Below are 15,279 nucleotides of genomic sequence, written 5' to 3' on the forward strand. Positions count from 1 at the left end.
TTTTCATGATTGGGCTTAAATAAGAGATTTATTTCTTATTAGCATCCATATCAAACTCGGTATTTCAAACTTTTCTCTAAATATTGGTGAAATTTCTCAAAATCTCTCCTACATCAAACTCTCCATTCTTTCACCAAAATGGATCTTGTCAAATTCTCTCACCAAATTTAACACTCAAAGTCTCTACTCCATTCTATTTTTTATTATTTTATCTCATTCTCGCGCCTTCTTCCCTTCTTCACTTTCATCTCCCTCTGGCCTTCCTCCCTTTCTTCATGCCCAAGCCCAAGATTTTATTTTCCACACCTGGCTCGCACTGGCGGAACCCTTGGCACCCACGGCTTCCTCGGCAACAACGACGTCAATATGTTGTGCATCCAGAGAGAGACCGGCGCCAGAATCCACTGTGAGGCAGTGGCGCCCGAATCCAACCACCGGATCGTCCTTGTCATCGGATCTGCGTTTAAAGCCGAGCTAGGTTTCTAGCTCCTCATCCCTCTGAAATTGGTAGAAAATTCAAGCTCCTCCTCGTCATCGGAGAAAATCCCTATTTTCTAGCTCCTCGTCGTCGGATCCGGGTTTCTAGCTCCTCGCCCCTCTAAAATTGGTAGAAAATCCGAGCTCCTCGCCGTGCTCCTCATCCCTCTGAAAGTCGTTCGATCTGGGTCGTCTTCAAATTGGTAGAAAAATATTTTTTTTTTTTTTTTTTTTTTGGTAATTGTTGTGCTTTGGGTTCAGAAGTTTTTTGTTATGTGGGTAGCCGATTGTGGTTGGATTGTTTTTTGTAAGAAAATTTGATGTTCATACAGTTAAATTGGTTGGTGTCCAAACTAATAAAAAAACAATATATAATTAAAATAGAGAAATATTTAGAGAGTTTGATGTAGGAAGTGTTTCAAAAGTGAGAGATAAAATCAAAAAGGTAGATTGTTTAGGTGGATTACATTAATTCATCGGGCTGTAATACATACACTACAAGTGGACAACTCCAAAACATATTGGAATGAGACCCACACACTTAAAATTGTACACTTACTGTAATTTTAGCATTTTCCTAATTCATCGTTCCCATTCCATTGTACCATAATCACGTCATTATCAATACTAAATTCCTCCCCCAATATTATATAATATTATATATAATTTACACGGAAATGGAATCTTCATAAGCGCGACTACCCTGCCAATTCGGAGCAGAGCCATCACTCATCAGCCATGTCCACCTATCTCCCTGAGGATGTGGTTCTCAATATCCTCTCCAGGCTGCCTCCAAAGTCTCTTCTCCGATTCAGATCTGTCTGCAAATCCTGGCTCTCCCACATCGGCAACCCCAATTATGTATCCAAAAACCTCCTCAACCACTCCATTCTCACCGCCGCCGCCGCCCATCAGCTCCTTCTCGTAAAACTCACCGCCCCATCCATTCCCAAAAGGCAGACTTGCTCTTTCCTCTCCTACCAAACCATTGCCTTCGCCTCTCAAACTCCTCAAAATCTTCCCATACGAAGCCCACGTGGGCTTAGCATTGTGGATTCCTGTAATGGCTTGCTCTGTCTCTTTGATTACTTCTACGGCGGCGACATCTTTGTCTGGAACCCCGCCACTTCAGAGCTCAAGGCCCTGCCTTGTGTGTCCAACGTGGACACTGTATGCTTCGGGCTTCGACCACAAACGAAATGAGTTTGTGGTTATGCGGACTTGTTATGTTCCGGAGCGTGATCCGCCGGTTTCCATTACGAACCGTGAAGTTCTTCGTCTGAACCGGGTGGCGGAGGTGTATAGGCTAAGAAGCGGTGATTCTTGGAGAAAGCTTAACGTGGATGGAGACGTGCCCGATTGCAACGGACCCAATTCGCGGTCACGGTGGGCATATGCAAATGGGGTATGTTACTGGTGGACGTTACGCAGTGTTGAGGATGAAAAGATTGTTGCTTTCGATGTGAGCGAGGAGGTGTTCAGGACGACGTCGTTGCCGGATGCTAGTGTTTTTGGGAGGCGCAGTGATGTGAGGGCTCTGATGGTGCTAAACGAATCGGTTGCGATGGTTGTTGTGCGTAATAAAAGCAAATGGGAGGGGAAATTGTTTGATATATGGGTGCTGCTTGAATTTGGTGTGAAGGAGTCGTGGACTCGGCTTCTGAGGATTGAAGCTTTTCCCGGCCTGGAATGGCCGTTGGGTTTTTGGAAGAACGGCGAGTTGTTTATGGAGAACGGCGAAGGGGAGCTGGTGTTGTATGACCCTTTTACCCAAACAGTAAGAAATGTTGATCAAGTTGACCATGGGGTAAAGGAATCGTTGCAAGTTTTAGCTTACACACCCACTTCGGTTTCGTTTGAAGGAGGTGTGTTTGGATATTTTCTTTGAATTTTACTTTTTAGCTTGTTTGATATGCATCATTAATGACTTTAGTTTCACGTGACAATCGATTTCGTCATTTAGATGAGGGGCCTGATTCATGTGCAACTACATCCCAACTATTACATAATTTCAGGGTACATTGAGGTGGGATTCATAATAGGTCTCACCCCAATGTGCTTTGGAGTTGTGCAATAGTTAGGGCAATGTTGTATTTTTAGCATTATCCTTAGGTTAGATAGGGGGAATGGAAACTCGACTTTAATTAATGAGAAGTTGGACTTGAAAAGTCATCGTAAACAAAAATCATTGTAGTTGTTGTGAACGTACGCAAACAGTTGAAAAAGTGAAGCCCATTCTCCTGCCCATCCACACATTTAGTCACATTCATGTGAGTTGTATAAATTTAATAGCTGACTTTTTCAAAATGAATAATTGCATCACTGGTCTTTGAGGTTAGCATAAATTACGAATTACTTCCTGTAGTATAAAAAATTCATGAAGAGTCTTTCTGATAAATTATAATTACGAATCACTCCCTGAGCCCGTTTTCCGTCCACCAAGTTAACATAATCCGTTAGTTTGCCACGTTATACCCAATAGAAAATCGACACATGTCCATTACAATAAAAAAAATATAAATCTATTAAAAATATAAATAAATAAAACTTAAAAACCATTTTTTTTATAAAAATTAAAAAAAAAATAGTGAAGAGGTGGCTGCCCAATTGCCCCTTGGGGTAGCGTGCGGCCACCCCCGACCACCTCTGGGGATTGCGCGCGGCCTCCCCCAAGCCTGGTGTGGCCTTTGAGCGAATCGAGCCAACCCTAGATGCATCTGAAGGTGGCCTAGAGGCCACCCGTTAACTATTTTCTTATTATTTTTTTCTTTTTTAAAAAAATAATTTTTAAGTTTTATTTATTTATATTTTTAATATATTTATATTTTTTTATTGTAATGGACACATTGATTTCCTATTTGGTATAACGTGGCAAACTAACAGACTCTGTTAATTTGGTGGACGAAAAAACGGGTTCAGAGAATGATTTGTAATTATAGTTTACTACAATAACTATCCATGAACTTTTTGTACCACAGGGAGTGATTCGTAATTTAGGTCAACTCCAAAGACCAGCGGTACAATTATCTCTTTTGAAAATTGTAAATTGTAAAGGAGAAATAACGTTTAAACTTTGTGAGAAGTCACCAAAAAAAAAAATGAGAGTCGTAATTTTGTAGACTCGGTTATAACAGGGCTACGAACAGGCTGATGTGACATTCTTAAGTCAGCCTGCCACATCAGCTCAATTAAAAAAAAAAAAAAAAAAAAAGAAAGAAATCCTGAAACCATTTATGAAAATCCCCAAAACATCCCCGAAATGCAAAAAACTTCTGGGCTAAATTTCTTCCAAATCTCCCTCTGTCAAGCAACGCCCACTGTACACTGACCATTGTACGTAGCTCACCACCCACCGCCCACCGTACGCCACTGCCAGAGAGCACCACGCAAGCAAAAAACCATTGACAAAAAGGTAAGAAGAAGAAGAAAACCATGTAGAGGATGGAACTCAACGATGGGTTTGGTTTTTTCTTTTTTCTTTTTCTTTTTTTGTTTTGTTTTTTTTTGTTTTGTTTTGTTTTGTTTATTCTCTTTCTCATCCCTTCAAATATGGATTTATTTTTAAAATCTAATGAACTGAACGATGGGTTTGTTTCTTCTTCTTTTTCTTTTCTTTTTTTTTTTGTTCTATTTTTTTTTCCAGATATGGGTTTGCTTTTTTAAATATAATGAACTGAAAGGTGGATTTTTGTGGTTTGTAGAGGGTGGAGGACGTAGACGCCCTACCCATCATCGATTGATGTTGCTTGTTCTTCTGGATAAACTTTTTTTTTTCTCCTTTTTATTCCACTTTTGATTTCTTCGGCTGTATGTGAAAATATAAATATAGTAACAAATCTCAAAAATAAATAAAAAAATATATTAATATTCTTGTGTCGGATGCACAGAAACAACCAAGCCTCAAGATGCCAAACTCGAGCCCCTCTCTGCAAATAATGCCATCATCTCTCCTTCGGTTTTCTCGTTGAACTTTAGCAATTCCTATAAATTCCTAACAACTTGCCATGTTCTTATCAGCATTGAAGAAGAAGGTGCATGTGATGCAAGTGAAAATTTATTTTTTAATTTTTAAAACATGACGTTTCACATTTGATGTTATACATTCCTCCTACTCAATTTGACCACCACTTTGCACAAATAAATAAGCAAATAAAAATAAAATAAAATAAAAATGTTGCTTATATTCATGAGGGGAGCCAAAATCAAAAAATTCAAATTCGGAAAAATTGGGTCGCAAGATTAAGGGGGTTGAAGATAGGGAAAGGTTGGGAGGAGTAGTGGAAGAGGTGTTATTTTAAGGGCATTTGAAAGTTTTTGAATTCTCAACTAAATTATGGCGAATAATATATATATATATATATATATATATATATATATATATATATATATATATATATATATATATATATATATATATATATATATATATATATATATATATATATGTACGATCAGACCAAACCGCATGATCCACCAATCCTAGGTGTTGAAAATGCAAAATACTGTGCGAAACACTAAATAAATTTCAGTGTTAGTCAGGCCCTATATATAGTTGTAATGCACATTAGCCCATAGCCATCCAACGGTTTACATTTATTCACATATTTAAATCTAACGGTCATTAATATGATGATTCAAGTTTCAAAAAAAAAAAATAAATGAATGATTCATAGATTTAAATCTAACATATATCATTTATGCACATCATGATTCAAGGCACATATTTTTTAGATATGTTGATAAATAATTTGAAAATTGGAACCTAGATGTTGATTAATTTTGACTTTGTGATTCATGTGTTAAATATGAAATAATATTTGTAAGAATATCATAATTAGACTTTAAATTCATAGTTGATAAATGTTTTCTATATCATGATATTACTATAAGTTAATTAAAAAATTATTATTTATACTTAAAAATAATTAATTCTAACTTATAAGTTACATATTGTCATATTGATATAATTATATATTTATACTTAATTAGTTAATTAGTTAATATGTTAAATGTTAATCATAAATTTATAATTCGTAATTACGCATTTACACAAATTACACTTAATCATAGTTCATAGGCTTAGGAGTCAAAGTCAATGAATTATGAGATAGGACCATAGGATTAATGCGTTATCCTAACTTCCTAATTAGTATGACAATATCTAATAATAACATTTATATGATATGTTTTTTTTTTTTTTTTTTTTTTTTTGAACAAATAGCATGTGCTATTTAGGATCTGAATGCCCTAAGGCTACATCATGAGCAATGAGGGACATGTCCCCCCACATACTCTTAAGTCAGAAGGATCTGACTTAAAAAAACAATTACATATGTAGAATCTCAAATTTCACTAAAATTACAATTAGCCCCTAAACAAAGAAAATTCTAGTAAAACTTGAGCCACACATAAGCAACTGCACCTAGAAACAAGAGAATACACAAATACAACTAGCAGAAAATACAATCCAAAAACGTCAGAGGGGGAGCACTGCCTTCGCTGGAGACTGGCGCGTGTACAACACGCGCCTCCCCCGAAACCGCCAGCCGACAGATCAGCCACCCAGAGCCCCGACCGCCGCCTTTGCTAGGCGAAAAAACGCCGGAACGAGACACCACGCGCCGGTAGAAGAGAAAACTTCACTGGCGCGTGACAATCACGCGCCGGCCACCAGTGATCCCGACAGCTGAAAACAGCAGCGGCGGAACAAGAAAGCGCCGGTGAACCCATCTGGGCGGCGCGTGTCTCAAGAAAGCCGATGGATAGCCGTTGATCTAGCGTCAAAATTTGAAGACGATTAATGCACAATATGCTCCACCGGCAAGACAAAACGACGACAAGAACACCCCACCGGACACCTCTGGAAGGACCTCCTGTCAGAGAACAAGAAGAAAGAAAAGGAAACAAACACAAACAACACAAACTTCAGAGTCCATAGGACTCGGAGAAACAAAACTCCACAGCCAAGATGACTGGGAGAACAACAACCTCCCATGGTCAACACCATGGAGGAAACAAAAAAATCCACCGGGGAAGGGAGGCTTAGAAGCCCCCCTTCCCGGCGATCAATAGCTTGTGTCTTTGTTTTACAGACAGAGAGAGTGAGAGTCGAAGAGAGAGAAAAGAGCCTTTGAAGCTTTAACATTTATATGATATAATATAACTAGATAGGCATTAATGTATTATCATTATAATTCAAATACATAGGAGATTGGACCATAGAATTATTAGATCCAATAATAATTATACATTTTTTTGACATGTCCACACAAGAGGGGGGAGAGATGATTTGAACTAGTGACCTCCGGTTCATGAGGTGTGGTCCCCAGCCGATTGAGCTACCCCTTGGGGACATAATAAATATACATTATGCCATATGACATAAGATTTAATATCATATAAATTGTTAGATCATATTAAATTTAATCAAATGAATTGTTAGATCATATCACCTAACTATTCTTGTTAGATCATAGTACATTGTTAGAACTTGGATCACACTTAATTATACAATGATACAAAATAAGTATTGTTGATATGATTAATACATTATACATTGTGACATATGACATGAGATTTAATATCATATAAATTGTTAGATTATACTTAAATTTAATAAAATGAATTGTTAGATCATATCACCTAGCTATTTTTGTTATATCATAGTACATTGTTAGAACTTGAATCATACTTAATTATACAATGATACAAAATAAGTATTGTTGATATGATTATTACATTATATTATAAAGATATAATGTGCCATATCACATAAAATTTAATATCATATAAATTGTTAGATCATATATATTTCATATAAATTCTAGTGATAATACATATGATCATATAATCTAATGATATGAATTCTAATGATTATACTTAATTTGTGATTATAAGAAACATATTGTTGATTTCAATGTTAATCAGTTGATTTATGATTATACCAATTACATTGTCATTGTATATGATATGATTATTTGAATAGTACGATTAAGTATCAAGATTTTCATTAAATCATATGATTAACAATTTATTGTTTATTCAACAATCATTAGATATTCAATTATTAGACTTAAAGTCTTAGTCTCTTATATCATATAAGATATAATCATATTAATTATCTTTTCTCTTTAAATTATATATTATATAGAAACTTATAGATATAATTAATAATTATATATTGTATAACAATAATTAGTTATTGTTAATTAATAAGTGATATGCTAAATAAGTTATTTTTATCAATATATATATGCATATATTTATTAATAAATATATACAAGTCGCGCTAATAAGCGAGTCGAGCCTTTTTACGAGTATGTTTGCGAACTTTAAATGAACAAGCCGAGTTTTATACGGTTATATATCGTTTATTAATCAAGTATAGTTTCATGTCCACGAATGGCTCATTTAATAACCGAGTCGCGCACGAGTTGAGCCTTATCGAGCCAAGCCCGAGCTAGCTCACATAAAGCTTTACTTCATTTACATCCCTACTTGTGGCAAAAAAAGAAAAAGAAAAAGTGAGCAATTGAAATGCCTTCTAAATATATGTATATTTCTTTAACAAGCTTGGAAGGCTGATTAACAAGCTTAGTTTAGTAAATTGCTTAAAAAATTATTTGTTGGCAACCAAGTATCTTTTATCACTTATTATTTGCACTTGACCAGATACAATCTAATTGTCTTGTATAAAATTAATTATTTGCACTGAAAACGTGTGATGCTTGCATTGAATTTAAGTATACTTTTAAGTAGATTTTTTATATTACATCAATCCATTCTTATTACTATTTTTTTAAAAAAATAAATAAATAAAAATGATTTGTCTAAATCACTCCACATTAGATTATGATCCCATTAAATTATTTATAGGGATTTAAAGGACTCAAGGGTAGATGATTGTGAGAAACTATTTATAAGACCCACCTGACAGGATAAAAATTGAGTTGTTTAACCACTTATCCAGTCGAATGGGTTCTATAAGTGGTATATCATAATTACTTGTTCTAATTTTCTCAAATTTAGTGCCCGTTTGGGGTTGCTTATTTGCCAAAATAATCTGCAATTTTAAAGGAAATCGCAAATCGTGGGGCGTTTGGGGATTGCGATTTAAAATCGCATTTTCTAAAATTGTGGAAAAAACCACGATTTCTGGCAGCAGGTATGGAGGTGCTTAATTGAAAAGCACGAACTTAAACCAAAATTGCGATTTCGCATAGCAAATATCTGGCGAAAATTTTCGAGCGAGAAGAAAAAAAATTTCAAAAATACCCACCTAAAATATGTTAAAACCCTCGTTTTTTTTCTTCTTTTTCTTGTTCTTCTCTGTCTCTCTTCTCTTTCTCACAAGCTTTGGCCGGCTCCAGACTGTCGTTCTCCTCTGCATCTTGTCTCCAAATCTCAGGTAAGCATCTTACCTTATAATCAGTGATACTTTTTGCAAAGTTTTGTACTATCTTGCTTGTTTGTGTGGTTTTGTTTAAATAAATGAAAAGGCTTTGATAAACTTTGAGAGATTTCTGTTGAGAAAGAAGGGTAGAAGGATAGTATGTGCTTTGATATGCCACATTTGCGGATATGTTAAGAAGAAAGATAAAGGGGCTGGTGAAATGTTCTTGAGATACGTGTATGTTCTGTTAAATATGCTGGAAAGGTCTAGATTTGAAGAGAGAGGTTTCTAAACGTTGACGACGCACATGAATATTTCTGAACGTTTGATTTAATTTTTTTTTTCTTTTGTTTAATCGATTGCTGCAGGAAACAAGTGTAATTGATGAAATTTGTTTATTCAATAAATTACTGTTCAGTGAACAGTGATAGGTCACTATTTACGGAACAGTAAATGGCACAGTTTTTTTTTACTATGATTCCGTTTAAATTTTTTTATTAAATCACTGTTTAGAGAACAGTTCACACGGTTACTGTTCACTGAACAATGATTGGTACATCACTTTTTCTGACTGATGGCTTCCTGCGCAGAACAGTGATCAATCACTGTTCACTCTGCGCAGGACAGTTAATGATCACTTTTATATATATATATATATATATATATATATATATATATATATATATATATATATATATATTCGAAACATAAATTTTAGTATAACATATTTTTAACAATTCATTGTGATCACTGTACAGGTTTTAAATTTTTTTAAGTAGATCACTGTTCAGTGAACAGTAATAGGTCACTGTTCACTAAACAGTGATAGGCACTTTTTTTTTTTTTTTTTTTTTGTTATTGATGGCTTTCTGCGCAGATCATAAAACAGTGATTAGTCACTATTCACTCTGCGCAGCGTTCAACATACCAATCACGTTTATATTTTTTATTTAATATCAGTTTGATTTTTTAAACAGTGTTTAGTCACTTGTTTAATTTTTTTAATGGATTACTGATTATTGTTTTTTAAGATAAAATACTGTTCAATGTTGATTTTGATTACGTGAACTGTTTAGTGAACATGAATTGTTGTTGATTAAATTGTCCGATGTTGACAGATTGTAGTGATTAGTCAATGTTGATTTTTTAGTGGGTTACTTGTTGATTTTTTTAAGATAGAATATTGTTCGGTGAACACAATTTAAATTTTGATTTAATCGATCATGTATTAATTTTTCTCTAAACAGTGAACACGGATTAAATTTTGTTTTCATCAATCATAGATTATTTTTTTAGTAGATCAATGTTTTGATCTAACATTAAAATTATAATTTTGTAAATGGATAATAAAAATATGAAGTCCAATCCCAACTCTGAATCAAAACAAAGTAATTCAGATGCTAGAGCTCTTTGGACAGTTCAATTTACTAAAATCTTTTGTGAAGTCTATGTGGATGAGGTGTTTAACTGTAATCGACCAAATACACACTTTACAAAAATAGGATAGAAGAAGATTGAAGTGGCATTTAAAAATAAGACCGGTAAGTCATGGGAATATCGTAAATTCAAGAATAAGTGGGATACATTGAAGAAATATTGGATTCTATGGAACAAATTGAATGGAAGTGAAACTGGATTGGGATGGGATGCAGCCAAAGGAACAGTATCTGTAACAAATGAGTGGTGGGATAGGAAGTTAAAGGTGTGTTTTTCATAGCCAATTTATGTCTTTTTTTTTTTAAAAAAAAAAAAAAAGGAATATAACATATTTTTAGCTATTAATATAGCCATTTTAATTATGTAGGAGGTTCCCGATGCTTCAAAATTTCGGGAAAAAGGTTTAGAGAATCTTCATTTATTAGACATTATGTTCAAAGATACTGCGGCCATTGGAGAAAATTCATGGACCCCTTATTCAGGTGTTTTTCCTCCTAATTTTGAGACTCTCGTGGATGTGTCATATGACTCATCTGGTGAGCTAAATCCTCAAAATGGTTATGACGATATTAAGATACTTAGTCCTACACAACTATCTAATTCTACACAGCTGCCTAATCCTACACAGCCACCCCAAGAAAATAGAAAGAAGCGAGTAGCTACCTCCATGCAAAGTAAAGGGAAGAAAGTAGGAACAGTGTCAAAGCTAATACACGAGCTCAGTCGTATCAGTGATGCTGTAGAGCTAAGGAGGCAACCTAGTTCGGGGAATTTAGGTAGCAGTATTCGTGATGTCATGGAGTGTGTGTGCACCTTGGAAGGTGTTGAGGAGGGTTCAGATCTCTATCGTATTGCAGCTCGTATTTTCCAGAATAGAAAGAAGAGAGATATGTTTATTGTGATGGAAAAATTACATTTGCAGCTTATGTTTCTAAAAGATGAAGCAGAATTGTTGGGGGGACGCAACTTCTCTATTTGATTAGCAAGTGGATAAACTATGTGTTTTTTTATGCTTAAAAAAAATGTTTGGACTATGTGATTTTATTTTCTCCACTTGCTGCAGCTTATGATATTTTATATTTGAACAATGTGATTTTCTAGGTTGTGATTGTTGAACAATTTCTCCAAAACATTTAGTTTGTAATGTTCTATCTTATTAATTGTTATTTTTTTTAGATTTCATATACATGGACTGTGATGACTATATGGATTATGGTAATGATGATCATTGCCATGATAATGATGAGAATGCTGATGGTCATGATGATGAATTTTACCATCTTGTTTCTGCTGGATGTCGTGCATTAGTGGTGTATGCCATTAAACACATTGCTAAACAACCTTATAGAGACTCTAAAGAAACTAGGTATAAGTAGTTAATATATACATTGACTTGTAACGAGACAAAATGTCATGGTATATTTAAAATGAAACCATGTGTTTTCTTTCAATTATGTAATACTCTACAACATACATATGGACTTCAGCACACAAGGCAAATCAGACTAGAAGAGTCAGTAGGTATATGTTTGATGACACTTGCACAAGGATCGTGTAATAGATTGGTTCAAGAAAGATTTCAACATTCTGGTGAGACTATACAGAGACATTTGCATAAAGTTATAAAAGCGCTTAATCTAATGGCAATGGATCTCATCAAACCTTCTAACCCTACATTCAGTGAAGTTCCAAAAAAAATACAGCATCGTCAATTGTATTGGCCACATTTTAAGGTACTTATTTTATTTTTTCATTAGTATTACTCAATTTATGCTTACCCTTTGTTAAAGTAATTTAGTAAGTATATAAATTTAATGAAATTTGTATTTTAGGATTACATTGGTGCTATTGATGGAACACATGTCCCAGCTGTTAGAGAGGATAAGAAAATTCCATACATCGGAAGAAAGGGAATAGTAACTCAAAATGTTATGGCGGCATGCGATTTTGATTTACTTTTCACATTTATTATGGCAGGATGGGAAGGTTCAGCACATGATACACGTATTTTTTTTAGATGCTATTCGTAGGCCATCTGCCAACTTTTCGAAACCACCACCAGGTATAGTATTTTTCTTTTCTTATTTCTTATGAATGCATATCTTACAGATGATTATTATTATTATCATGTGTAGGAAAATATTATTTAGTTGATGCTGGATACTTGACACCTTGCAAGGGGGAGAAATATCACCTTCCAAATTTTCGACGAGCTGGTCGAGGAAATGGGATAGAAGAGAGGTTTAACTATGTTCACTCATCACTTAGAAGTGCGACCGAGCGAACTTTTGGTGTGTGGAAGAATAGGTGGCGAATTTTAAGGCAAATGTCATCTTATGATATTAAAGACCAAATGCTCATTGTAGTTGCCTCCGCAGTACTTCATAATTTTATTAGAATACAGATAGGAAGGATAAGGGATTTAAGTGGGATAAAAGTATCTCCAATGACCTAGAGAGCAATGATGATGAAACATGGAGTACCAGTCAAGAAAACAATGGCAATATACATGATGAGGAGATGATAGTGGTTCGTGACAACATAGCTCGGTCTATTTGTGGGCTGTAAACAATACTTTATTATTTATGTTTTAGGCTAATTTTTAATGTACAGTTTGTCTTGTTCTTATCAACTACTAGTTTAAATTGTTAGTGAATTCTGTAAAAGTTAAATTTGTTAGACATTATTTGTTTAATTTGATGGTTCGCTATTCTATTTTCTATTCTACATCTGTTTCGAATCTTTATGTCAAGAAAATGCATATATATATATATATAAATTCATTTTTCGTTTAAATTGGTGAAAAGATCTCCTGAATATATTCTGTAACGTATTTCTATGCATTTTTTTGTTATATATATTGTAAAATAATATTTTGTGATAGTTTGTATAATAAATAAGTTATACTTTGGTATGCAAGAGGCATTGAAATAGAGACTTAAACAATATTAGTTATTTTACTGTTATAAATAAATGTCTGGTAATTTGCTTATGAAATCGCACTTTTATATTAATGTTATCCAAATACTCAAATGACAAAAAGAACACTTTTCAATCAATATTACCAAACGCTAAGTGCGATTTTAAAAATTGTTTTTTTTATAAACTGTGTTTTGAAATCGTACTTTTTTAAAAAATCGTACTTTTTTAAAAATCACACTTATTGAAATCGCAATCCTAAACGGACCTTTAGTTAAATAAATTAAGGAGATCCTCATCCCAATATTTTGTGAATCTAATCTCCATCCACCATGCGCTTACACATCACCTGCCACCCAAAATCTCTCAGCCACAAAACGTCAACGCACCACCTTCAGAAATCCACGGCACGCATTTCTCTCTCCTACAATGCATGTGTGCTTGAGGTGCCAAAATTCATCCATCCAAATCATAACTTTTCAAGATAAAAAAGTATATATACTTATATTGCTAGCTATTTATAATACATAAAATTAATGTTACAATTAAAATACATATTTTTTTTAATTATTATTAGCATAATAATAATAAAAAAAAAGTATACATATCTCTCTCAAACTATTACTTGATTGTCAATGTCTCATAAAAACTATCAATTAAGTCAATTTCTCTCATAAACTACCTAAAATTACCATTGTCCTCCAAATAAGAAAAATATCCTTAATAAAAATAAAAATAAACAAATTCTAATTTTATTTTTATTATTATTTTTTAAAAAAAGAAAAAGAAAAAAAAAAAACACCCTGGGGTTGTCGAATTAACCACCCCTATAAGTTTAAGGAATGACTCAAAAGCATTTTTTGGGTGGCCCAAACAACGCTGGGTGGTTTCCGAATAATTTCTTTTTTTTATAAAAAAAAAAAAAAAAAAAAAAAAAAAAAAAAAAAAGTCACATTTTGGTTTTTAGTTTTTATTCTTTATTTTTTTTAATCCAGATTTTGTAGCTAGGATTAAGAACTTCTTGATTACAATCATCAAGCATCGATTGAGGTAGCTCGTGACTTTTCAAGGTAGGAACCACTTGAGATAGCCACAACAAATAGTTATTCTCATCAAGTTTGGGAAAGGGAAAATTTTGAAAATTTTAATAGGATTTGACGAAAAATTTTAACGGATGGTTATTTTTTATTTTTTATTTTAAAAAAAAAAGAAAGAAAGATGGATGCCCTAAATTAATACTATTTAATGTTTACAAAAAAAAAAACATGCAACTAGCCACGTGGCTACAGTAGCCGTTACTGTAGCCACGTGTATTTATTATACGCGGCGAGATGACAGTTAGCCACGTGTATGGATTACGCGTGGCCAATTGGCCACGTCTATGGATTATGCGTGGCTAAAATATTTATATTTTTTATAATTTTTTTAGGAATTTAAATTTTTTTCAAATTTTTTTAAAGATTTAAAATTTTAGCCACGTGTATAATAAGACACGTGGCTAAAATATTCAGATTTTCCCCTCTGTTTTCCTATTTCTCCCGCCCCTAGCTTTATCTTTTCATTTTCTCATCTTTTTTTTTTTTTAAATTTCCCCATGCAAATTTTAGCCACGTTTATAATAACACACGTGGTTAAAATATTCAGATTTTCCCCTCTGTTTTCCCATTTCTTCCGCCCCTAGCTTTATCTTTTCATTTTCTCCTCTCTTTTTCATTTCCCCATGCCCCCTTTGACTTTTCTTTTCATTTTTTTTCTTTTTTCTTCCCCTATTTCCCTTCCCTTACAAGGAATTCCTTTCTTCTCTTTTTTTTCTTCTTTCTTCCGATGTTTCCCTTGCAATAACGCATTTCCTTTCTTCTCTTTTTTTCTTCATTTTTCTTCCTTCTTCCCCTATTTCCCTTGCAAGGACGCATTTCCTTTCTTCTCTTTTTTTTCTTCTTTTTTCTTCCTTCTTCCCCTTTTTCCCTTGCACGCATAGACGCCTTTCATTTTTTTTTCCCCTTTTCTTCACACAGACAGGGAGACGGAAAGGGAGACTGAGAGAGCTAGAGAGA

The 15,279-nt window shown here is 33.8% G+C and overlaps 1 protein-coding gene across 1 annotated transcript; it reads left to right on the forward strand.

Moving 5' to 3' along the window:
- The first annotated feature begins 1,167 nt into the window (after nucleotides 1-1,167).
- On the forward strand, nucleotides 1,168-2,397 carry LOC133861404 (F-box/kelch-repeat protein At3g06240-like). The gene has a single exon (XM_062297190.1). The coding sequence runs from the start codon at nucleotides 1,541-1,543 to the stop codon at nucleotides 2,363-2,365; it is 825 nt and encodes a 274-aa protein (XP_062153174.1). The 5' UTR covers nucleotides 1,168-1,540; the 3' UTR covers nucleotides 2,366-2,397.
- The last annotated feature ends 12,882 nt before the right edge of the window (nucleotides 2,398-15,279 follow it).

The sequence above is a fragment of the Alnus glutinosa genome, chromosome 2 (assembly GCF_958979055.1).
Source record: "Alnus glutinosa chromosome 2, dhAlnGlut1.1, whole genome shotgun sequence".
Taxonomy (NCBI): domain Eukaryota; kingdom Viridiplantae; phylum Streptophyta; class Magnoliopsida; order Fagales; family Betulaceae; genus Alnus; species Alnus glutinosa.

Bases quoted from the DNA above. Each gene is read 5' to 3' on its own strand.
- LOC133861404 (XM_062297190.1), top strand. From the start codon at position 1,541: ATGGCTTGCTCTGTCTCTTTGATTACTTCTACGGCGGCGACATCTTTG.